Raw genomic sequence first — 27,248 nt, 5'->3', positions numbered from 1 at the left:
GAAACACAGGATGACAGATTTTGTTGTCAGACAGGCTGCATGATAATATTCTTTACTTATGAATTCCACCGGACCTGCTGATGCTTTCTCCCAGAGTTCCAGATAGGAAATGAAGTCGTTCTCCAGACATTTCAGTCTTTCCTCATCAAGTGTGAAGAAATGTTTTGCGTCTTCATTCCGAGAGCGAATATGCTGCAAAGTGTTCTTCACGTTGAGGATGGTGAACCATTTATTAACTATCTTCAGAACTCAATAGTACCTTCAGCATCCTGAAATTCTTTTATTGCAAACTGAGACCCGTATTGTCTCAAGAAATCGAGTGCCGAAATGACATCTGAAGAGAAAATGTCCACGACTCTGCCCACGTGCATCTTCTCAAATGTTGTCGGGTAGACACGTTTGTTTGTCAGACTTCTTACTAATTTTACTTTCATGCCCTTCTGTAAGTCGTACAACGTCCTGATGAACCTACCAGATATGGGTTTCCCATCCTTTACCAAATGCTTCTTCACGACTAGTAGTGCATTTCTTAAATTTTTCAATATATGACATTGGTCATAAGAGACAAATACATTCCGTGAGCTGTCCGAGGGATGTGGCACAACGGGTAGAGTGGTACTACCTCCAGAAAGCAAACGGAAAAGATTCCCTGGTTGGCTCTTGGCAAGGGAATTCATGGAAACTAGTTCCAGGAACTTTATTTCTAGAGCCTTGTTTACAAAACGGTACGCAACAGTATACCATTGTAATATAATGGACATATGTTAACAATACGACGTCACCTGTAAGCATACAACGTGTAGAAATACCGCCAACCGAGGTGTTCATGTGAGGTTGAATTGCAGCGCCTCTAGCGGCAAATATAGCATCCACAGGGCGGACAACTATGAGTAGCTATTGGGCAGGCCTTGTATTCCTTGTAGGCTAAGGTCTGTATTAGAAAACGCTTACCAAAATAACTGTTTAACTATGATATTAATCTTCCTGCAAGTGTTTTACATTCAACTTCATTTTTTTCTGGTGTAAATCGTCGTCCCCATATTCCAGAAAATTTAGAATGCACTTTCAATTTTCATTTGTGCTCAGATAATGTTAATTCAGATTGAGTTTGTAAAAGTAGTAATACAGGTATTTAAAAAGATAATATTATAAGGAGGGTTTCACATCTTAAATTATAACTTTCTTACTTAAACCTAAACGACTCAGAGAAACTCAGACTAACCCTAGACATTTAAGAAATACACAATAGAGGCAGACTAGCACCAGTGTAATGAATGTCAGGCAGCATTTACCTAAGTCCAAATCACATAGAAATGACAATTTAACTTCCACTAATCCAACCAAACTAAACCCCATGGCCTATGAAGCGACCGCTGCTCAGCCTGAAGGCCTGCACGAGGTGTCGTGTGGTCAGCACGACGAATCCACTCGGCCATTATCTCACCGTCAGATAGTTCCGCAATTGTAATCACGCAGGCTGAGTGGAATTCGAACCAGCTCTCAGATCCAGGTAAAAATCTCTGACCAGATCGGGGATTGAACCCCGGGCCACAGGGTAAGAGGTAGAAATGCTACGCCTACACAGCGAAGCCGACATTTCATATTCAGAAAATGACTAAAGATGTATCTGATCGTTTTAGAAAGATTTTTGCAGTCATGTACTTTTTAAACAATGTGTTCAGTGAATTGAGTAAAATTTGCTGTAATGACTTATAAAAGAGGAAACATAAGCTATGTACCTTTCATAGAAAGATTTTCTTTCACAGGTTTCCTTTTTGTTGATATTGTTATAGCTGTAGGTACAGGAGTTTTTAAATATTTAATGTGCCCTCCAGTCTGCTAAAAGACAAGCAATTTTTATTTCACGATATGTAAACGTACTTCAGTTGGAGACTGCTGACATTTGAACATGTCTTCGTATTTTCAATAAATCAAAAGTGTAGAGTATGGATTTCAATTACGTGTATCTGTTCCGAATGTTCAAACAAAACAGTTACAACATGACCCTTATATTAAAATGAGCGACATTATTATTTATGAGGTACCCGTAGGCCTGTATACTCTTTTTTTCTGTTTTCTGGGACTGAAATTCAAATACGTTTTTATTTATATATATTTATTTTTGTAGTAGAGTATTTTTCAGTCTTCTTATTCAGTCTCCTAAAGGTGTCTTTTATTTTTTCATGTGCGCCACCTATGGGCTATCCAAAGGATTTGTGTAGATTGTTCAGTTTTTTTTTGTTTTTTTTTTGTTTTTACAGAAGTACCTTTTAATAATACCACAGTCTTGATATTATGTATATTTATTGAGTGCGTACACGGTAGTCGGTATAGGCTGTCATTAATTTGCTAGGGCGGGTGTTTTCATATGTGCGAAATGTAAGTTCATGCATGAATTCCATACGATCTCCTCGTCAAGCTGAGGAGCGGCCGCAACATGGCAGTACGCGCATGGACATGACTTCTCCCGTCACACGCTTCTGCGCAGCCAGCGGTGTGGGGCCTTGCTAATGAACAACACACATGCCACCCCCTCTACATGTACATCACATCAACAGCAGTCGCCCTCTCCTTGCACCTCCCTGACCGCCACCACGACTACCAACACCATCACTACTACCACCTCCACTCATGCTACCTCCACCACTCCCACTACCACTGCAGTTACAACCCACCCCTCTCCCCTGATGACATAACCCCCCAGCCTCACCCCCACCCCCTGGCCAGGGCCAGCAGGATGAATGAACAACGCTGCCAAACAAAGAAACTGTCACTCAAGAAGGCAATGTACGACTACCAACATCAGACAATGCACAACCGCCAACACCACCACCACAGCCCAGCCAGAACAACATATATAGCTGTGTTGCCTGCGGCGTGGAACCCAACATAGCAACGGCAGCAACCTCCAAGAGCTCCACCAAGCAGGACTCCCGGTGCAGAGAGCCATTAGGATTCACAATGATGATGGACCAACGTACCTAGTACGCCTCCACCTACCTACGCCAGAAGACGTCCAGCACTTAATCACCCCAGGTGTATATCTTCACGGCCGTCACCACCGGATAGAACCGTCCCGCTCCCCTCCCCAAACTCCCAACCAACATAACTCACCCCGCCACCGCACACGTCCCCAGCCTGCCCCCCTCTTCAACCTCACAGTCTACACTTCCGCTTTCCACCATTTCCACCCAGCAACTATCCACCACCCCCACCTAGAAACCTACCACCACCCCCACCTAGAAACTTCCCACCACCCTCACCTCCACCTAACCTCTTAAGCCTCCTAGTTATCTCCCTAGTAAACTTCTCATCCCTGTACCACATCCTAGCACTCCACCTTCTCCCTCACCATCGCAAAACCCCTCACTTCGTCACGCCACCATATGCAACCTGGTTATAAAACGCACATGTATCTTTGTAATATCCATAAATCCTTGTATGTATGTATGTATGTATGTATGTATGTATGTATGTATGTATGTATGTATGTATGTTTAATAAAGCACTAAGGAACAACACTTCCCTTAGCCAAAAGGTCAATCCTCCAACACACCTCCACTTAACACATCACCGTTTTCCCCTCTTCCAACTCCATCAATCCTCCAAACTCGCCAAATCTCCTAGCCAGAGAAAAGGTGTTACCTTCTAGGTGGCCCGCCCCTTCCCTCCGGGGAGGGGAATGAAAACCTTTCCTAGGTCCTAGGTTATCTTTCTTCCTCACATTCTGATGATCTTCATTACTGATGTCGTAAAACATTGGATATTTCTTAATGCACAATATGAACAGTTCAGTCGTCGCTGTGATTGTTCACAATGAACGCGGGACGCGGGAAAACGCTGCATGCAGCGAACTGAAAATGGTTCACTGCAATCCCGCCATGTAGGCGGGAGAGTGACGCTCCGGTGTGAGTGGATTCATATCCCGCTGTACTCATAATAGTTCGCGACGGGATCGCTACCACTTCCGCGTCCCATGTTGGTGTGTGCAGACCTTCCTTCTCCACTGAAAATCTCCCGGTCTGAGAGAGCCTCACCGTCTAGGAGGCCCGCCTCCCCCCTTCAGGGGAGGAATGAAAACATAACAGTAGTAGTAGTAGTAGGGAAAACAAATGTTTTTCTTGTGCTCTCCCCCTACATTATGGTAACAAAAACAATTAAAGATCATAATATTAACAAATACAGTAAATAATAATATATGAACTTTCATTGACCTGCCTCATTCTTATCCTTGGCTTTGACAATATGACTGAAGTATGAGTGATGCTAGTAATGCCATTCCTTATGTAGCCAGTCCCTGCTATGAATGGTGTGAAAATGTTGCTCATAGGGTCAGTTGATGCATGCATTTCAGTGGGCTTGGCAGACTGATATGTAATAGCAACTTCTGGCTCGGTGAGGAAAGCAACGGGAAACTACCTCACTCTTCATTTCCCTAGTACGCCTCTTCAGTGATGCTTAGGCAATCTATTACAGCTGATGGTGGAGCTGTTGAGGATCCAACCAGCCTTAAATAACAGTAATAAAGATCATAATAATTTTATAATATAGAAATGAATGTAGACTACTTATGGCAGCAACAATTAACAAAGTACTGTACTTATTAAAGACAATATTTATATTTCCAATATTAATGCATTCTGTTTGCCATCTACATCGAGTGCTCTTTGTTGTTGTTGTTGTTGTTGTTGTTGTTGTTACCTGGCTAAGTGGCTCAGACGGTTCAGTCACAGGCCTTCTGGCCCCAACTAGGCAGGTTCGATCCTGGCTCAGTACGGTGGTAACTTGAAGGTACTCAAATGTGTCAGTCTCGTCGGTAGATTTACTGTCATGTAAAAGAGCTCCTTTAGGATCAAATCCTGGCATCTCTTCATCTCCGAAAACCGCAAAGGGTTGGTTTTTTCCCCTCGGACTCAGCGAGAGATCCCACCTTTACTGCCTCAAGGGCAGTGTCTTCGTGTTGCTGTATTTTGGGGCGAAACTGAGTTTGATAACAGACAACAGGTTTAAGTTCAAAATTAATAATAATAATAATAATAATAATAATAATAATAATAATAATAATAATAATAAAACACTTATTGTGACAGGGGTATGCAGTGGAAAACAACCCAGAGGCATCCGGGATGTAAAGAGTGGTAGTGATGTGTGAATTTAAAGGAAAGATAGTTTCAATGGTAACAACATACCTTTACTTCAATACATATCTATATATATATATATTTGTAAGTTTAGGTGAGCAAATAACCCTATTCAACGAGATCGACTACGATATTAATCAACATTGTTAGACAAAAGTTGCTAAATTCTTAAACAAATATGTCTTAAATCTATGTACAATGAATCATACAAAATTTGAATGAGATATGGGGTAGGGTGAATGACCGAGGGGTTGGGGGGGTTGGTGAGGGAAACCGAGGGACACGACCAGTAAAAGAAAAAGTTCGCATTAGATGCGCAAGGAGCAACTGCAAACACGTGAAGATTTGAATTATGCTTTAAAGGTAGGAGCATTGAGATTGGACAGAAAAGTGTATGCCCTAGAGTGCTTCAAAGATCCGTAGCCCCATTAACACACAATGGAATTTTGTGTTCTGGAACTTGGTGAATCTACCAGCTCCCTCACCATCCGGAGAAAGATGAATGAAAATATATGTTACATAATGTGATCTCTGTGTCTCACCTGAAGAACGCCAGGAGTCGATGGGAGCAGAGAACCAGCTCGGTCCTATATTATGCACTCGCACATCCAGCGGGGAATGGCCTCTCGTTCAACCTGACGAGTTAGGCCGCGTGACAAGTATTTATATGATTTTAGAGTTCATTCTAGAAGTTGCGAGACATAGAGTTGTCGTCAGGGGAGCGGGGGGAATCAGATGATTGTCCAAGATGGTGGTCAGTAAGTGAAAACAAGGACGGCATAATGTAGTGTTATATGAAGTGTCGGGGGTATACAAAGTGGGTGTGGGGTATCACAGCACATTGGAGCGTAAGACTTTGGGCCAGGGGCGATAAAACTGGGAGGAGGATCTGTACCTCACCCAGGCGGCCTCACCAGATATGCTGAACAGGGGCCTTGTAGGGGGTGGGAAGATCAGAAGGATAGACAAGGAAGAGGAAGAGCCGAGACCGTAAGTTAAGTACCATCCCGACATTTGCCTGGAGGAGAAGTGGGAACCTCATCGACCACGGAGCTTACATAAATGGCCAACGTCATAGAGTAGAACCGTCCATCTCTCCCCCCAATTCTGTCAGACATCCCACCAACAATTGGATGCCGTTATGCATCAGTAGACTAAGCGCCATTTGATGAAAATTGAGATTTTAGCGCCATGTTGTAGAGGAAGGCTTGAACTATTTATAAAAAATTCCCCACTGCATTACAAGAGGCCATTAGTTGTTAGTAAACAGAAAACCTAAGCGACAAAGCGGAAATCAGTAAAAACGTAAATTGCATCAGTAGACTATGCGACGTACCAGTCTGCATCATTGGATCAAGCGCCACATTCCTCACATTGCGCGCGGATGACAGCGTGGGAGCCCGCATTTTCGATAGTGCTGACATTTTTACGTGCTGATACATTGAGTGGTTTATCAAGTGACGAAATTCAGCGATGTATCAAGTACTTCCAAAAGTAAGGAGAAGGACAATGTTACTAATGCAGCTTGCTAAGAAAGTTGCGTCTGAGAATCATTCTCTAGAATTTGATGGTGAATCTCAGGAAGTAAATCTAAATAAGTCAAGACAGGGACGACCACGGGAAAGTAGAGTTCCATTTCACCAGGCATTAATACCTCTGTAGCCAAAAGGAAACCCTATCCCTGAAGCCAAACTAAGAGACTTTGGTTCGCTGATGCACCTAATACCTACAGATGCCAAGCAGATTCTCAGATCGTGGATGACGTAGATGAATTTAATGGAGATCCTGATTTCGAGACTAAATGAACTGAGAGCAACAATCTTATTACCTGTCCAGTGATTTGTGTGTATTTATGGGAGAAAATATCTTTAATCACATTTTCTGTCTCAAGCAGAACAAAACTTACCCATAGGCTTAAAAATATCACGTCAATACTGTACTCTCAGAATATAATAGGCCTATCGTGAAGGAAAATCCATTAAAATTTGTATAGACTAGAATTGCTCATGTCTTACCATTTGTATTTGACTCAAATAAGTTGAAATTCCTAAAATCAGTAAGTCGTTATAGCAACGACTTTAGAGAATAGCTTCCCTTCTAGAATTTCTCCATCTAAAACTTGAATAATGTACCGGAGTTGTGGCGCGGCTCGTGGTGGTTCAAGCACTTAGCGGGCCTTTTCAGACAGTAGGAGATTCAGTTTTTAATCATGGCTGCCGCCACATTGTATTTTTTTGAAGTTTTACTCAGTAGATATTCAACAGTTAGGTGTTATTGGTGTAGCATCCTGATACATTATTCGCACTTGAGAAAAACCTTAAATTGCATCAGTAGACTAAGCGCCATTTCTTGAAGAAAATCTATGTAGTGCGATTATAAAAATGTTGAAATTTGGTGAGAAGGTACAATCTATTATCCTACAACACCAGTAATACCATATTTAGTAAAATTATGTTCGCCCGAATTTACACATAGAACCAAATTTAAACGCGATTATCTCGCAACCAACTTTTGGCGCTTGGTCTAGTGTTGCATAACGGCATCCAATTCTCCCCGCCGCCCCCAGGCAGCCAACTTCTCACCTCGTCAATCTGTCAGTCCACCTCCTCACCCATATAGCTTTCCTTACCCACCTCCGCCACTCTATCTCATCCAGTACTTAATATCTTCGCTTCATAATCTCACTACGTCCTTGCATCTCCTCACCTTTCAATGCTATCCTAGCAATCCTCTCTAAATTTCAATCCTAGCAAAAATCCCCTAAAATTCGCACATCCGTAGCCCACCTCATTAAATTCGTCACATCGCTCCTCCCATCTCACTCATTCCTTGTTCCTCACAGTTCTCTTCGCTTCCCTTGGCCCGAGAGATCGCGACACGATCTAGGGGGCCCGCCCCGTCCTTCGGGCGGGGAATGAAAGCTCTCCAGCAGCAGCAGGCAAAAAATTAACATTGTATCATATCGTAGCAATTCAGTTAATGTGTTTTGTAGAGGTTTCTATGCTCTACAATTCCTATGCTTACACGTGGGGTCTATCGCTGCCGGTTCACGCAGCGTAAGCCAAGAAAGCAAGTACTAAAAGACAGTTGTAATAAACCACCTTCAGCGTTTTCTTTATTGAGAAAGTAATTACTGATACTGCGTTTCTAAAAGGTTACCCCAATACGTTGACAAACACTTAATGCCTCTTGAGTTGAGTACATTAGATTATGTGTGGTACCGGTAACTCTTGTTATTCATTCATATGGTATTCTTGGGTTCTAAGGCAAAAATATTCTGCACGGATGCGGATGTTCTTAGCTACTCTTAACTTGTTTATTGATAACCCATGCAGTTATATAGTACAAAGTGGTGGTGGTGGTGGTGATTATTGTTTTAAGAGAAAGTACAACTGGACAACCATCCTCTATAAACACTAATCAGAAGAAAACAAATGGAAGGAGTCCAACACTTCGAAAAATGAAGGTATCGTCAAAAGAAAGATGAAGACCACAAAGTGCGTGGAAATGAAAAACTTCCTAGGCCTCGAATGCGCTAATGCCGTCGCGGTCGGAAAAGAACAAGTGTTGAACAGGGGTCGGATGGGCTAGGATAGTGAAAGCAATGTCAAGACTCAGCTAAGGGCCTCGTGGTCACAGCCCAAAATAGATTTCCGCCCGTTGGTGGGGGCAATAGAACAACACCCACGGTATCCCCTGCCTGTCATAAGAGGCGACTGAAAGGGGCGTCAGGAGCTCCTAACTAGGGAGCGTGGGTTGGCGACCACGGGGCTCTTAGCTGAGTCCTAATATTCATGCATATAATAATAATAATAATAATAATAATAATAATAATAATAATAATAATAATAATAATAATCATGGTTAAGGAAATTAACTCATTGGTAGACACGATTCCATAAGAAATAGAAATTCAGTCACTATTAAGTTGAGTTAACATATGTTAGGCTATTTTAGGGATTGCATTAGGATTTTATCTTAGGCTACGGTACGTTAAATTACAGTTCCGGTAGTTGGTTAGTGCGAGTGTAGTGATCTTTAAGTATTTGTCCAGCCATATAATGTACTCTATAGAGCATTTAAGATGAATGAAATTTAGCTGTAATTAATAACTACAGTACAGTAATTTAGCTGTAATTAATAACTACAGTACAGTATAAGACTGCAATTATCAATAATTTTTTTTGTAATGATGACAAGCTGGACATAAATTGTTGGTTTGAAATGATAGGCCTATTGTTTGTTGTGATTATAATTGGTAAATGAACAGGAACAAGCATTTCAAATATCTGTGAAACATTTCTACGTTGCATGCAGGGTTAAGAAAAGGAAAAGGAAAAGGAAAAGGAAAAGGAAAAGGAAAAGGAAAAGGAAAGGGAATGGAATGGAATGAAATGGAATGAAATGGCGTATGGCTTTTAGTGCCGGGAGCGTCTGAGGACAAGTTCGGCTCGCCAGGTGCAGGACTTTTGATTTGACACCCGTAGGCGTAATGAGGATGAAATGAATATGAAGACGACACATACACCCAGCCCCCGTGCCAGCGAAATTGACCAATTATGGTTAAAATTCTTGAACCTGCCGGGAATCGAATCCGAGACCCTTTTATCCAAAGGTCAGCACGCTAACCATTTAGCCATGGAGCCGGACACATGAAAAGATAATGTTCATAAACATCAGTACTACTATTACGCATTTCCTGTTACTTTTCTTGCTTGTTTTGAAAGACAATTCTCTTTCTTTGGGAGGTTTCCTATTAAATGTCAAAGACTTGGGTGGATTAGGGACGTTGAAAATTGTTAGGATGGAATTCCACTTGAGTAGTTTCCGTCCATCCGCCCTCTTTACTTCAAATTGCGATTCTTCAAAATGATGCTAGAAGAAAATACATAATAAGAAATATAAAACATCGTTCATATAAACATACTATTCTTCAGAAATAATACGAATGTATAACTTCACTAACCTCGCACAAGACGGAATTATCTGTAGGTTGCCATTTGTCACGCCCAGAGTTTTGTACCCACTGAGCTCTCCTTTGCTTATCTCTCGGGAAGCGAAACACTCTAATTCCGTCAGAGGTCTTATTTTGACAATTTAGTGCGGCGCAGTATCCCATTTTCCTTCAAAATACAAGTAATAACACACATCATTACATCGGGCACGCCCACATAACAACGATATTTGAGACCCAATACGGCCGCCACCGCAAAGGATTGTGGTAGCGTGACCAGACCTTGCATCTGTCAAGTGGATGAACCTTCCTCGCATTAGAGCTTCGCGACTGTATATATTAGACTGTGGATGTAGGTCTAAAAGTGAAAAAATGTGATGGTAGCAGTTGAGTTGACTAAGTATTTTAATCAGTGATTTGTGACGTTATAGGCATAATATTTTGCCTACTGTTTTTGTTTTACACTATTGTACAGTACCGGTAGTATAAGTATTCGATACTAAAATTACTGGTATTGTTAACAAGAGAAGTGGCAGCAGGCGAACTCTAGGTGAGTTTTGGGCAATAGTCTTTTCCTCCTCCTGTCCGTCTCCTTGGCTGAGTGGTCAGCGTTGAGGCCTTCGGTTTAGAGGGGTCCCGGGTTCGATTCCCGGCCGGTCGAGGATTTTAATCGCGTCATATTAATTCTTCTTATATCCGGGAGATAGTGGGTTCGAACCCCACTGTCGGCAGCCCTGAAGATGCTTTTCCGTGGTTTCCCCATTTACACACCAGGCAAATGCTGGGGCTGTACCTCAATTAAAGCCACGACCGCTTCATTCCCACTCCTAGGCCTTTCCTGTCCCATCGTCGCCATAAGACCTATCTGTGTCGGTGCGACGTAAAGCAAATAGCAAAAAAAAAAAAAATTCTTCTGGCTCGGGGACTGAGTGTTTGTGTTTGTCCCAACACTTTCCACTTCATATTCACACAACACGCTACACTACCAACCACCACAGAAACACGCAAATTACATCCCTCCATATAGGGTTGGCGAGAGGAAGGGCATTCGGCCGTAAAACAGGGCCAAATCTGCATGTGCGATGCAGTTCGCACCCACGACCCCACAGGTCTGGGAAAAGTGTCAGAAGGAGAAGAAGAAGAAGTCATTTCCTCCTCCTCACTCCCTGATTTTCTTCCTTAATGAGCAGCTCTATAATTCCAATATAATTATGCCAATGATTTTGATAAAAAGACAACTGGTTAACCCTCAATTCTAAGAGGTTTTTCTATACATTGCTCAGAATTTAAAAAGGATGGTATTTCTGTATCAGTCATGTCCACAGTAACAAGGAAATGCACTTTTTAATTTTCCGTAATATCTGTCTGTATCACAGCATCACACTCAAAGGTCTAACTGCGACCCACACCAAAGTCGCAGTTGCATGTATATACACGCATCACGAGAAAACCGCTGAGGAGAATTTAATGAAAATCGGTATGCAAAGTCGGGGAATAAGTGTCTACAATCTAGGCCATAAATAATTTATTCACGCTGAGTGAAATGGTAGTTTGAGGGAAGGCCTAACATTTAATTCTCAAATATTTATGTTATTAGTGGTCGTATCTTAATGGAAATCGGTAAGGAAAGTCGAGGAATAAGTCGCTACAATCTAGGCTATAAATAATTGTATTCATGCTGAGAATAATGGTAGTTTAGGGGAAGGCTTAAAATTCAATTCTCAAATATTTATTAGTGGTCCTATCTTAATGAAAATCGGGGAATAAGTCGCTAGAATCTAGGCCATAAATAATTTTACTCACGCTGAGTGAAATGGTAGTTTAGGGGAAGGCCTACAATTTAATTCTCAAATATTTATGTTAATAGTGGTCGTATCGATAAATACTGCATAACTAAAGTTATATAGTGTTAAATTTCCGATCATTTATGTCTTATATATTGTTACCGTACCGATATATTCATGAATTTGGATTTTTGTCCATATCAGCGCCGAGTCACGAGAAAAATAGGTAAACAGAATTTAATGAAAATCGGTATGGAAAGTCGGAGAATAAGGGACTACAGTCTACGCTATAAATAATTTTATAAGACGCCCTAATATAGCAGAGTCGAAAAAAAACTAAATGTGAAGGGCTACAATATAGAAAGCTCATAAAATTGATCAACAATTGACCATTGTTTGTCGTGACGTGCGTTGTGTCTTCTGTTGCCACCCATCTCCGATAGATAGGATTGCTGCTGCGTACCGAGTATTTTTTTAAAATTTGTTTTACGTCGAAACGAAACAGATAGGTCTTATGGCGACGATGGGATATGAAAGAGCTAGGAGTGTGAAGGAAGCGTTCTCGGCCTTAATTGAGGTACAGCCCCAGCATTTGTCTGGTGTGAAAATGGGAAACCACGGAATACCATATTCAGGGCTGCCGATAGTAGGGTTCGAATCCACTATCTCCGAGATGCAAACTCACAGCTGCGCACCCCTAACCACAAGGCCAACTCCCCCGGTCATACAGAGTGTAACAGCCTACCTGAATATTGGCGGGAAATAGCTGGGGGTTATATAACTTTCTTCTTTAGCATGCTATTCCTCTGGTTCATAAATTTTCTGATGCTACTGGTACATAACACACTGGTTCATCATAGCATCTCCACGGATGTCTACGGCCTGGTCATTCCAGTTCTGGAACTTTGGACTGTTAGATCGGCACCGTAGTACTGTTCGTTAAAAGTGAGAAAATCTGCAGTTTTTCATTTGATCGTGTATTTTATATGATAACGTTGCTTTTAATCGCTATATTCCTACTGACTTTTTTTGTAATGACCTATGTTGACTCCGGTTAGGAAAACCACAAATTCAGTCTTTCTAAAAATCCCGTAGGGAAACACGGGTACATCAACTAGCAGTTATAAAAAAATAGTCCTTGTTGATTCGTACGGTGGCGTACTTTTTGAGAAAAGGTAATGTATATAAGTTTTTAAAATATGATTCTGAAAATGAGTATTTGTTTTCAGCGTTAGCGCGAGTTCGCCCGTGTACTGAATGCTGCACGACATCGTACTCCTCGGTACTCCTGAAGGCCGCAGAGTGATGATGGTCATATTTCGAGTGGCCTTGTATCCTAGGTGGCGTTGGCTGAATCACAGTTAATCACAGTTTAAAATCACTGCTACTTCAAAATAGCAATCACAGTTTGACCTGTGAGTGTAAAAATCACTGCTAGTCACACCACTATCTATTACTCTCTTCACTCGATACAGAAATGTCGGAATCGATACAGATATGTCGATACATGAATAGTACCTAAACTCCCCGGTAGATGGCGGGGTAGTGTCTATTTACAATCCTCAACAGATGCGTTTAAATCATCTTATATCCAATAACCAAGGTATTCAAATTTGTCAACTTGTTGGATTTGTTGATTTTTCAGTTTCAGAATATATTTATTTCTTCCTCGAATTAAAACCATTTACTTTCATATCTTCGGACTGTTGAAGAAATACCTGGGCGGTAAACGATTCAGTGACGATACGGCCGGATGGAGACGCCAAGCCTTGAGCAGATCCCTTGGTGCTATTCGACAGGAGTAGGCTATGTGCCGGCACTAGGTTTCTTTACCTCGCTTCTCACTATCCTATACCATGTACCTGTACTTCTGATGAGGTTGACGTCAGGAAGGGCATCCGGTCATAAAAACTCGCTATGAAGATTCATTTCACTTCATACCCACCTCCATAGATAAACGGAACAAGGGCTGGACGTATACACTTATATATTAAAAAATATATACAGAGATGAAGAATCCTTCATAAGCGTACGTTCTATCTACAAGTAACTCCTAACAACTAATATTATTTTAAAAAAAAGGAATTAACAATCACTTCATGTGCAAGGAATAACGGAAAGAACAAATTGGCATTGCAAACTTAAGGACTCCATCGAAATTTATGCTGCAAAAGAATCCTCAAACGGCTATCATAGCATTTAACTATGCTACTTAATCTCTAAATATGATTGTTAATAAAGGGTACCGATCTCTGCACATGGTTATGAGGGTATTTAGGGGTTGTAGTAAGGATGTAAAGGAGAGGGCATATAAGTCTCTGGTAAGACCCCAACTAGAGTATGGTTCCAGTGTATGGGACGCTCACCAGGATTACTTGATTCCAGAACTGGAAAAAATCCAAAGAGAAGCAGCTTGATTTGTTCTGGGTGATTTCCGACAAAAGAGTAGCGTTACAAAAATGTTGCAAAGTTTGGGCTGGGAAGACTTGGGAGAAAGGAGACGAGCTGCTCGATTAAGTGGTATGTTCCGAGCTGTCAGTGGAGAGATGGCGTGGGAGGACATCAGTAGACGAATACGTTTGAGTGGTGTCTTTAAAAGTAGGAAAGATCACAATATGAAGATAAAGTTGGAATTCAAGAGGACAAATTTCGGCAAATATTCGTTTATAGGAAGGGGAGTTGGGGACTGGAATAACATACCAAGGGAAATGTTCAGTAATTTTCCAATTTCTTTGCGATCATTTAAGAAAAGGCTAGGAAAACAACAGATAGGGAATCTGCCACTTGGGCGACTGCCCTAAATGCAGATCAGTAGTGACTGATTGATTTTCTTTGTTTAGGAATAATATAGTATGATAAATAAATAAATAAATAAATAAATAAATAAATAAATAAATAAATAAATAAATAAATAAATACATATTTTTCTTCAACCTCCTTTTCCACATTTGTGGGGTCACGGGTGCGAACAGTGTAGCACATGTGGATCTGGCCCCGTTTTACGACCGAATGCCCTTCCTGATGCCAACCCTATATGTAGAGATGTATGTACTACTGCGTGTTTCTGTGGTGGTTGGTAGTGTAGAGTGTTGTCTAAATATGAAGAGGAAAATGTTGGGACAAACACAAACACCCAGTCCCCGGGTCAGAAAAATTAATAAGACGTGATTCAATTCCCCGACCCGGCCAGGAATCGAACTCGGGACCCTCTGAATCGAAGGATTCAACGCTGACCATTCAGCCAATAAGTCAGAGTAAATAAATAAATAAATAAATAAATAAATAAATAAATAAATAAATAATATCAGAGTGGGAAGGTAAATAGTTACCTTAAGATAGTAAAGTCCAGTCGTCAAATTTGAGAATATCACTTCCTGGAAATTGAAGAATGTTGTTAGAGAAAGGTGGAGCATACCTTCTTTACAAAATATATACTTATCAAAGCTAGGAAGAGTGGAAATTCATTTTCTACACTATTTTATTGTAATAGGCAGTTTTTACTTTACTAAAAGATTACTAACTAAAATTCTAATAACCATTGAATCTGTATACCCATACAATGGCTATATGGTGTGGATAATTTTCATGAACAACCAAACAGTTGAGCCAAATATCACGTTAAGGCAAAAACAAGTAGCAACAACAAGACTTTGATGCTATACCTATGTACTTCATTTACCTTGTCACTGGCTTCTCACCTAGATGACCGCGGTTCTAATCCTGAGCAATGCATGAGGATTTTTGAAGTGTAAGTCACAACTCTGTGGTCTGGATTACAAGTACAACTGGAGATTCCAGGAGTATGATCATAATATCATAAGTTACGTCAAATTGTACGTTTGCCTTTATAAACATCTCATCTTGAATTTATGATAAGATAGTTATCTAACAATGTAACGCTATCATATAATAATAATAATAATAATAATAATAATAATAATAATAATAATAAAATGAAATGGTGTATTGCTTTTAGTGCCGCGAGTGTCCGAGGACATGTTCGGCTCGCCAGGTGCAGGTCTTTTGATTTGACGCGTCCTGCGCTTCGTGATGAGGATGAAATGATGATGAAGACGACACATACACCCAGCCCTTGCGCCAGCGAAATTAACCAATAATGGTTAAGATTCCCGACCCTGCTGGGAATCGAACCCAGGACCCCTGTGACTAAAGGCCAGGAAGTTAATCACTTAGCCACGGAGCCGGACATAATAATTGTACTGGGCGGTACACCTCCGCGCCGCTAATTTAAAATTTGCGCCAGTTGAAACTCTCCTACTGGAGGAAGCCTGAACTTTAACTACAGCGCTAATTCTCTAGTTTCTCAGAAGATGTCAATACTTGTAAATTTTGAAGTTTCTGAACTGGGCCGTTTCCGATGTATTTTTGTTTGCCTGTAGTAAGAAGTGTGGACATTCTCTTCCAGATGGCACTACTGAAGAAATACAATTATGCACCCTAGTGCGAAGTGAAAGAACTATGTTTTTGAAGAAATTTTGTGTTCATAAGTTTGTTCTTTGTTAAATTTCTTTCAATTATTGTTTATGTTGGCAATATTAACCCCTTCCTTCCGCCAGGTTCGAATTTAGCCAATCCCGAATTTCTTTAATTAATTTATGACCAATCAGGTGTATCTTCTCCAACTTGGATATGTTGCTTAACCCTAGCCAATAAAATTCTTGTGGGAGGGTGTTCTCATTCCTGAAACGCCTCGAACTTTTCGCGAGGGTTTATAAACTGCTGATTTTCGGGTCTCCGTGCCACTTCAGTAACATTTTTCAGTGTGTAAAGTACGTAGCAGGGGGCGGGAAGCGCCTCTTTCTTCGGGCAGCAGTTCATCCACAAGGTAATGGCCGTTTAATAACTTATTTTCTTGCTAGCTCAGCAGTTTAACTCTCGGGGCAGGTCCGAAGCCTTTTACCATGTAACTTTCCCTTAAAATGTAAAGACACTCGGTATCTATTCTATCTGGTTAAACTATAAATTGGGATAGAGAGTGCTTAACCCTCTCGAGCTCCCACTCATATTGCTTTGAGGTGAACTTATTTTCTCAACCGTTTCTTCCATTCTAGCGTAATGTAAATTGTCTTCTCATATAAGTCACCTCTTTAGTATGGGATTAGCCCTTGCATTAACGGCCTAGTGCCAAGTAGGTTTTAAACAAAATGTATTAGGAGTGCAGCTTCGCCTCCTCTCAAGTTGGTATTTTAGAGGCCAGGTAATTAACCTGTTTCTTTACTTAATAGGCCTCAGTAGGTTGGGTATTTTACCCCTGTTTTCATGTCCTGGGAGGACAACTTGAAAGTGGAGTTTGGTGTGGCCTTTGATAGGCTGGAACTTAAGAGCGGGTTGCTCTTTCTAAAATTTTGTTTTCTGCGCGCCTCGAGGAGGCTTTACTGTGTAATTGGGAGCAAGTGCTCCTGGGCATGATTGGGGTCTTCCGCCCCTTTGTTGTATTCTGTATATCGTAAGGTTGGGCTTATAGCTCAAGAATTGTGAGTCCGGGGCTCGAAGCCCAAATCCTGTGAATACTGTAATTGTACATTTGTTGCCTTGCTACTCTGTACCTGCCATTCTTGTTATTTCTTGATTTTGCTAAGAAAATATAACCTTGTTAAATTTTATCTTAACTTTAATTTCGTATTTTGGGACCTGTTCACCCCCGCACCTTCTTTCACCTCTGCTGTTCCACAGATACCTCGGAACAATAATAATAATAATAATAATAATAATAATAATAATAATAATAATAATAATAATAATAATAATAGTACCGGAGGTACCTGCATTTGAACTGAGCACCTGTTAAAAGGCCATCTATGATGTGAACCCTGAACTGTGTATTGGAGGACGTTTTGAACTTTAATCTTCAGATGTCTACTGTCGACTTATGTGACCCCTCTGGTGGGAGGACGGACAATTAACTTTCAAAGAAATTTGTATTTTCTAAGTTGAATAACCTGAAGTGTTTGTAAAATTGTTTCTTTGTGTGCTGAAGTTGTCCGCACTACATAGCCTCCTTCTTCATGATAGTATTAGACAATCAGAAATTTTTATATTTATTCGATTAGACAATCAAAATTAAGTGCGTGTACATGCCATCGGCCTAGAGAGTTCTGGAACTCTCCCCTGCGCTATAAAAGCCGGGAGCTTTCGGACCATGTTGTCTTCTTCATCGCTGCGGTCTAGAGTGCATAACTAGTCGAGGCAGGGAAAAACCTTGACCGCTGTCGGAAGGCCCACCAGCTCAAGTTAATGGCGGACATCTTTTATATATGTGCTAGCTCCATATAGCTGACTTGAGGGGAAGGTTTCAAGATTCATTCTTACAGTAAATTTCTTGAGTTTAACATCATATTTTAAATGTAAATTTTCAAGCAAGTCTAAGGACTTTATTCAAATCCCTGCTGGGAAAGATATAACTTAGGAAATAAAGAGGGTCTTTCAATTCCCATTCAACTTGGTTTTGGGGTGACTATGGTTTTGTAAAAATTTAAATTTCATCTCTACCTTTGGAACTTAATATTTCCACCATCTAGTCTCCCTCTGTAGTATAGGCTTAGCCTCTGTAACTGCGGCCATAAGCCCAGATAGGATCTTTAGTATTTCAGAGTAAATTTCAAAAGGAGTGCTGGCGCTCGCCTCCTAGCATTTTGTTTACGGACGATATCTTAAAGCTTTTCTTTGGACCACTAAGGCCATTTAGTATGGGCACTTATTGCCCCTGTTTAATTTCTAACTATTTCAAGTGTGTATCAGCCTGTCGAGCGGGTAAGACAATAAAAACTGTTTTGTAATGATCTAATGTAAAATTTGGATTAGAAACTAATGCTTTTGAGAGGCTGGAGTGTTGTAAGTTTTGGAGCTCAGTCTAATAGAGTGAAAATTGAGTGGAGCAAAGGTGCACTATGGAATAGTGTAACTTTGGAGCTACAAGCTCATTCTGAAAATTATTGTGTACCTGAATTTTGCTCGTTCCTCTTATTTAAGCCGACGAGCTCTTGATTTGTTGTTGTTGTTTATCAAAGTTTAAAATCAAAAGAAAAGAAAGGAAAGAAATAACATTTCAAATATTAGTGTTTTAAATTTTAGTTCGATCTTTTCTCTGTCCACCCACTCATCCCGGCGCCTTCTTACACCTATGCAATCTACAGTATCCCCGTAATATTAATAATAATAATTGTTCCGGTGGTACACCCGCTCCGTACGTTTAAAACTAGCGCCTCGTAAAAGACCCTCTGAAACATAAACGTTGAAACAACTAGTACAAGAAATTTGAACATTTCTCAACAGATGTCGCGACTGTAAACTTATTTCGTGCCCTCTGGGGTGAAGATGAACTATTAAAATTCAAGAGTAATTTTGTATGTAAAGGTTTCCTAAACTGGAGTGTTTAGTGTTTGTTTTTGATGTTCAAAAGTTATCAACACTTCTATCACTTCCCGCCAACTTACGGCGTTGGCCAATCAGAAATATTGTACATTTATTTATTCACCAATGATAAAATTTTGATATTTACTTGATTATCCAATGAGAATTGGGTGTGTGTCAGGGCCTTGGGCCAGAGTTTCCTGGAACCTTCCCCTCTGCTATAAAAGCTGGCGCATTTTCGGACCAGGTTGTCTAAGTGATCGCTCCAGTCTATAGTGCGTTCGTAACGGAGGCGGGGGGGGGGGCACCTCATCCACCTTCGAGAGATCGACCAGCTCCAGGTAATGCCAGATCTGTGATAGTATTTCAAGGATAGCTCGAGGGGAAGGTTTAAAACCTTTAGTAATGTAACTTTATTTTCTAAAATGTAAATTTCTAACTTTAAATGTAAATTCCAAACAAGTCAAAAGAACTTAAGATAAATCAGGGAATAGAGAGTGAGGTACCTACCTTGTAATTTCTGTACCTTAAATTTTTTCCTATCTACTCACCTTTGTAGTGTAGGCTTAGCCCCTGCAATGTCGGGCCATGAGCCCAAATAGTGTTTTATGCATTTAATGTAAATTTTAAGGAGCTCAAAGTGTTCGCCTCCTCACCATTTTGGTCTTTGGGCCAGTAAATTTAACCTTTTTTTTTTACCAAAGGCCTTGTGGAATGGGTACATATTACACCTGTTAAACTCTATTGCATTCTTTTCATATTAAAGGTTTATAAGACAGTGGAGACTCTTTAATTTTGTTAAATGTAGGTTGTGTCAGGAAAGTGTAGAGTTGTAGACAAAAGACGCTCTTCCTATTAATATACAGGTCGAATGGTGCCCTTAGGAGGATGGAATGGTGTAATGTTTGGAGTGGAGTCTCCTAGATAATTTTGTGGAGCAAGGTAGGAGCTTCAAGATCGTATTGTTAATTAATGTTAGTTAACTGTTCTAGGAATTCTCGAGCTTATTGTTGCAAGTTGTTTTAAGTCGCACCGGCATTTATAGGTCTTATGGCGACGATGGGGGAGGAAAGGCCTAGGAATGGGAAGGAAGAGACCGTGGACTTAAGGTACAGTCCCAGCATTTGCCTGGTGTGAAAATGGGAAACCACGGAAAACCATCTTTTGGGCTGCCGACAGTGGGATACGAGCCCGCTATCTCCCAGATGCGAGCACACAGCTGCGCGCTCCTAACCGCACGGCCAACTCGCCCGGTGCTCATTGTTGTACCTGAAATTTTGTTTTTTCGCTTAGCGAATTGTTTTGTTAAAATTTAACATCTGGAAAGAAAAAAAAGGAAAAGGTTAAGAAAGGAAATAAAACTGCCAATTTTTTAGTTTTAAATTAATCTTTCGACTTTAGTATATCCACCCATTCATGTCCGCGTGTTCTTTCACCTCTGTCCACCACAGTATCTCCGTAATAATAATAATAATAATAATAATAATAATAATAATAATAATAATAATAATAATAATAATAATAATTGTGAGGCTATTCCTAACTTGGGGCAACCCTTGTAAGACAGACCCTTCGACGTTGGTGGGCAGCATCTCCCGTGTGTAGGAAACTGCGTGTTATAGTATAGGATAAGGTTGTGTGTGGTTTGTGAGTTATGGAAATGTTACGACAATAACAGAACCTCGTCCTCGAGCCAAGGAAATTATCTGTTTAAGATTCAAATATCCTACCCGTTCGGGGAACCAACTCAGGGCCTCTACGCTGACCATTCAGCCAACGAGCTGGACACATTAATCAGCTTGTACAACAGTGAAATTATTTAACTCTCTTCTTTATCGCCTTACCATCTATCTTTTACCCGAAGGCCCCAGCTTCGATTCCTCGAAAAGAATTTACTCAGCGTCTGATATGAGAAACAGCGGACCTGATCAAGAAAATCAGGCAATACGACTGATGTTACGCTGACCACGTGTACTTCAATAACTGCAGACCGTCTGGCTGGGCAGCAGTCGTCTCGGCAGGTCCAGGCTCTTAATGAGATGCTTGTGCGACAGAAGGCGAGGGGTGGGGTTGTTTTACAATATGAATACTCCTCAGTTTAAAATCAATTAGTGGAATATTTAATACATTTTCTTATGCAAGAAATTGTTAAAGAATCAAATACAGCCGAACCACGATATCTTGAACCTCCATTACTAAAATTTTCAGTATCTCGAAGTAACTTAAATTTCCCGGCCGTTTGTCCTATTCTCCACGTGTATTTATTTCTCTAATACTCGAAATTCGGTTACACGAATTTCTCGATTGCTCGAAGCAAACATTTCCTCCCTTGAAGCAAAAAATACTCTGTAACTCGAATTTTGTGCAACATTAACTGTGCAATACGGCATTCGTTGTTTGTGAGAAACAGTTGCATCCAGTCTGCCCCGTGGTGTAGGGGTAGCGTGCCTGCCTCTTACCCGGAGGCCCCGGGTTCGATTCCCGGTCAGGTCAGGATTTTTACCTGGACCTGAGGGCTGGTTCGAGGTCCAGTCAGCCTACGTGATTAGGATTGAGGAGCTATCTGACGGTGAGATAGCGGCCCCGGTCTAGAAAGTCAAGAATAACGGCCGAGAGGATTCGTCGTTCTGACCACACGACACCTCGTAATCTGCAGGCCTTCGGACTGAGCAGCGGTCGCTTGGTAGCCAAGGCCTTCAAATGCTGTAGTGCCATCGGTGGGGGGGGTGTTACAGTGCTGCGTGGTACTGACGAGGAAGTTTCAACGTGAAGGGAGGAACGATTAACGGTAACAAACGGATTTTTTTCCAAAGGTGTTAACGGAGGTATATTTCTTGTTTCACTCCTGTATGTACTGTATCCTGTCTTCTATAAAGTTACTATAATAAGCTTCATATTTAAAGTAATACCGAGAAATGGTATTTGTATGTTTTTAAATACTGTTAAGAATAATGTATTCAGTATGAACCCTTAGATACATATGATTCATTTATGTGTTATACATGCTCGAAAACAGTATTCTCTATATCTGGAAATTTCGGTAACTCGAAATAAAATTTAGCTCCCGAGGTGATTCGGGATATCGTGGTTTTGAATATATGACAGTGATTGCAACTGTGTTGGCTGATACTGGTAGCTAAAGCGGAGACTGACTGGAGAAGTCATCTCCGTACACGCCATGAATGCCCTAGGAGAGGTGGAAGGAAAAGGCTTCCACTGACCTCTGTGACTACAAATCCTATTCTCACCGGGCGAGTTGGCCGTGCGGTTAGAGGCACGCTGCTGTGAGCTTGCGTCTGGGAGATTATGGATTCGAATCCCACTGTCGGATGCCCTGAAGATGGTTTTCCGTAGTTTCCCCATTTTCACACCAGGCAAATGCTGGGACTGTACCTTAATTAAGGCCACGGCCGCTTTCTTCCAACTCGTAGGCCTTTCCTATCCCATCGTCGCCATAAGACCTATCTGTGTCGCTGCGACGTAAAGCCACTAGCAAAAATAAAAAACTACCCGTAACCTCGGCATTTGGTGGGGTAGAGTGGTTAGCTCTATGCCCGGCCGCCTTTGCCCCCAGGAACTAAACTGGTACTCATTTTCGATGTAGGCCATGTACATCTCCGGAAGTGGAAACCTCGTTTTTAAAAAAAAAAATCGACTTCCTGACGGGGAATCGAACACACGTCCTTCAGCAGGAACCGAACGCGCCTTTACCGCCTCGGCCAGGAAGCCCCTAAAATATATTCAAGTCCTCGCCCAGAGGTAAAGCAGCCCTTTTCAGGCACAGATCGACAGGATGTGAGCTATATGTACTGTTTAAGCCATATACCAGCCCTTCTGCCATTCTTAAATATCTGGCAGTATAGGGAATCGAACTCGGGTGTCCAAACTGTTACGTTGCGGTTTCCCTTTAAATAGTATACATATCTCGTCTTTGTTGACTGGAGCCGAGCACTGTAATGTAACGTTCACAGTCAGCAAATGTTACATTACAAATATTGATGTCAGCGTGGCGAATGCTCTCGTAGAATGGTCGTTTCTGAAAAAGAAGAAGATATCAGAAACGGTGGTCGTGGTGGTAAGCGGATTTGTATAGAGCCAGAAGTGTAAATAGTGCTTGGAACTTTCTGAACATTTTGAAAACTCAGAGAATCAGTAATCAATACCAAAAAAAAAAAAAAAAAAAAAAGCACCTTAAAATGTATTCTATGGATTTCGAGTAGGTCGAATAGGTACCTGTTTAATATAATTGTTCTGAGAGTTGCAAAAGACGACACTACAGTCGGAAGAGCTAGATCAGTGACAGAAAGGTAATTAGTTACTTTGCACCTTTATGCGTCAGGGGACTGCTTTGCCATTTTTCAATACAGTGGAACATCGATATCTCGATACTGTTACTCCCTTCATTTTGAAACTTCTCGTCAATACCACGCAGCCGTTATTCGTAAACGGAGCTTGTCATCCGCGAATTAGCGGGTTACTTTCGTATGTGACCGGTAATTAATTCACACTTAAGAAACAGCGAGGCTTCGCCAATTTTCCGATCTTTAGAAGTTTTAGTTTCTCGGTTCCCGTCATATTAGCTCCCAGCATCACTGTAACCCTTTCTTTACTTGTGAACTGTTCCTCACAAACCACAAATGCCGTATTGCAGAGTTAATGTTGCACAGAATTCGAGTTACAGGGTATTTTTTCTTCAAGGAAGGAAACGTTTGCTTCGAGAAATCGAGAAATCCGTGTAATCGAATTTTGATTAATAGAGAAATAAATACACGTGAAGAATAGGACAAATGGCCGGGAAATTTAAGTTACTTCGAGATACTGAAAATTCGAGTAATGGAGGTTCGAGATATCGAGGTTCGACTGTACCGCTTTCAGATATTTAATTAGAGAATAGTTTTCTTTACAATTTGTTTTACGTCGCACCGACATAGGTAGGTCTTATGGCGACAATGCGATAGGAAAGGTCTAGGAGTGGGAAAGAAGCGTGGCCTTAATTAAGATACAGCCCGACCATTTGGCTGGTGTGAAAATGGGAAACCACGTAAAACAATCTTCAGGGCTACCGACAGTGGGGTTTGAACGCACTATCTCCCAGATGCGAGCTCACAGCTGCGCGCCCCTGACCGCACGGCCAACTCGCCGGGTGAGAATAGGATTCATAGTCACTGAGGTCAGTCAAGGTATTACTAAAGAAATGAAGTCCGGCTCCATGGCTAAATGGTTTGCGTACTGGTCTTTGGTCACAGGGGTTACGGGTTCGATTCCCGGCAGAATCAGGAATTTTAACCATAATTGGTTAGTTCATTTGATACGGGGGCTGGGTGTATATGTTGTCTTCATTATCATTTAGTCTTCATCACGACGTGCAGGTAGCCCATGGGTATCAAATGAAAAGACCTGCATCTGGCGAGCCTAACTTGTCCTCGGACGCTCCGGCACTAAAAGCCATACGTCATTTCATTAATGAAATAAAACAAAATATACTGGTAAATAACCTATCAAATAATGTGTTTCAAAATTATTATATTTACACATTTTGTTAATGCTATTACTACTTATTTATTAAAGCACTGTTATGAACATCACAGGTTTCCCTTATTTCAATCAATGGCCACTCCGACTTGAATATTAATCACTGGTAATACACCTTGGTGGGATCTCCCGTGTGAACTGTGTCACACATGTGAATTTCGCCCTGTTTTACGGCCGGATGCCTTTCCTGACGCCAATCCTCTGTGCTTGACGATAGACGTGCAGCAGTGCAGATTTGCATGTCAATCCTGTATTTTGTATCTGTATCGATTCCTTTACAATTGCTATGTTACGACGTTCCTATGGCTAGGGCCCTGCGCGGGTATACAAAGTAACATCCGCATCCGCAAATGGTTATCCGCGGATATTATAAATATTTATTTACAGTATATTATACTCAAGACATTGAAACGTATAGATCTGTTAACAAAATACAATAGGCCTGACACTTGGCACCATAGCCCCTCACAGTCACAGGTTTATGAAGGATTTTCTCTGCGAAAACTACCGACGTATTGACCTTTTGTTCATTTCTTCCACTAACTGCGAAAAGAGGCCAATTAGACTTAGGTCAGATTTACGGCTTTATGATCTCAAGGCTCTGTACATCACCATTCTCCCATACCACTGTCAAAGCTCGCCTCACTACAAGAAAAAGTAAGAGTAAACCTGAGTGAAAATCAACGAACATCATTATTTGGAAAAAAAAATCCGCAGTATTTCCTGCACTGTCATACAGTTTGTATTCGCCAAGACACTAACTTCGCGGATAAATCCGCGGATATCCTCATCCGTGCAGGGTTCTGCCTATGGTATAATTCTCCTGCGTCCACACAACTCCTGTGAGACGTAACCAACGGAAACACATTTTGTTATGTAGATTTGTACACTAGTTTAATGGCATCTAGAGGTCCACAGTTACCAAGTAAACCATCATTCAGGGGCGGCCGTACCTTATCTGCTGAAGTGCTGCAGCACATTGCCTATTGGAAAAATAAATTAGTTTAAAAATATTATCTGCAATCAAATACAGTGCATTGAAAAGACGTCAGCCAATGAATAGGAAATTATTCAATTCCCCTCACTACCAGGTAACTAACTACTGGTGCGCTCCTCGCCGGGTGCTGTGTGATCACAGCTCAGCGAGCTTTTAGCCAGAAACCAGGAAGTCTGCCTTTTGCGCATGCGTGCCGATACAAAGAGAATGTGTTCCGATCGGTTCCGACAGGCTGTGGAAACAACAGCCAAGACATCACTTCACAGCGATTCTTCGTTCGACCACAGAGAAGCAGCACTTGCACTACCACTAGTCACACTTGCATTACGAACGATATGAGGACGTGGCAGCTGGCACCCTCTTGACTCAGCAGTAGTATTTAAGAGGGGATCGCTCAAAGCAAACGGGAAAACAAAATACTGTAGAGCTGTTCGCGCCAGCTCTTTTAATACCAAAGAGGATAGAATACTACCAACTTGCCTATTCCATAGCCACATTGTAAATCGATGAGCTATACAAATTGTGCTTTTTATGTTGTCAAAATAAGGACATGATACTGTGATTTCTTTTATTAAAAATGTCTAGTTTATAAATGCCACTATAAAAATATTACATATAATTTTGCATTACGATGCTGCTGGTTTCATTTCAATGATGTTGGTAACATTGGGAAGTTCTGTTTTTGCGGGCTCACACCAAGTGTTTGAGATCGTGAATATTTTGCCATTGCAAGTGTTATTGTGTGTTTAATTACATAGTTTTATAGTTTTTTATGAGGAAAGTGTATATGTGTTGGGGTTGTTTGCGTGTTTGTTCAGCGTGGAAAACTCAGTGGAGAGCCTCTTGAAAACCACATACCGGTATGTTTCTAAATATTTTTTATTTTTATTTTTTGGAGTGGGGATGGGTTACAGCACACAACTGATTTTCTGCACCAGCCGCCACTGCCATCCTTCATATATTTAGCGCTACATTCCTTACGAGCTCTCGGAGTTCACGTAAATCCTCATTTGTCCTCATGGGGATGAAAGAATTCCGTCTCCATCTCTCAAACTGTTCTTCAGCCTATGATAGAGAGAGAGATATTGAATCTCCTATAAAGTATCTTTTTTCACTAACCAGTAGGACTGTGATGTGTTCGGCAAGGAGATTCACACAATTTTCTCAGAAAACCTCTATTACGATGTCATGGAAGTGCTTAAGAACTTTTCACTTCTCACATAGGCCTACTACAATTTATGAACTACTGCATCGAGCAAGTGGCCGCGCGATATGAGTCACGTAGCTATCAGCTTGCATTCGGGAGATAGTGGGCTCGAGTCCTACTGTCGGCAGCCTTAAGATGATTATCCGTGGTTTCCCACTTTCACACCACGTTCGCTTCCATTCCTAGCCCTTTCCTATTCCTTCGTCGATATAAGACCTATCTGTGTCTGTGCGACGTAGGGGAACGAGTAGAAATACTACTG

The 27,248-nt window shown here is 41.2% G+C and overlaps 1 protein-coding gene across 4 annotated transcripts in view; it reads right to left on the bottom strand.

Annotated features, from left to right (window-relative positions):
- The window catches only part of LOC136874672 (uncharacterized), a 226,927-nt gene that overhangs the window by 51,521 nt on the left and 148,158 nt on the right, over nt 1-27,248 (bottom strand). For 3 of the 4 annotated variants that reach the window (XM_068227739.1, XM_068227738.1, XM_068227741.1), the window contains one exon: nt 15,209-15,253. The exons of the other annotated variant lie outside the window; for it this stretch is intronic. In XM_068227739.1, the coding sequence (XP_068083840.1) occupies nt 15,209-15,253 (45 nt within the window). The remainder of the gene's footprint in view (nt 1-15,208; nt 15,254-27,248) is intronic. 4 annotated transcript variants of the gene reach the window in all.

The sequence above is a fragment of the Anabrus simplex genome, chromosome 5 (genome assembly GCF_040414725.1).
Source record: "Anabrus simplex isolate iqAnaSimp1 chromosome 5, ASM4041472v1, whole genome shotgun sequence".
NCBI classification, from domain to species: domain Eukaryota; kingdom Metazoa; phylum Arthropoda; class Insecta; order Orthoptera; family Tettigoniidae; genus Anabrus; species Anabrus simplex.
Note: the sequence above shows the minus strand (reverse complement) of the source record. Positions and strands in the feature narration are given on the sequence as shown.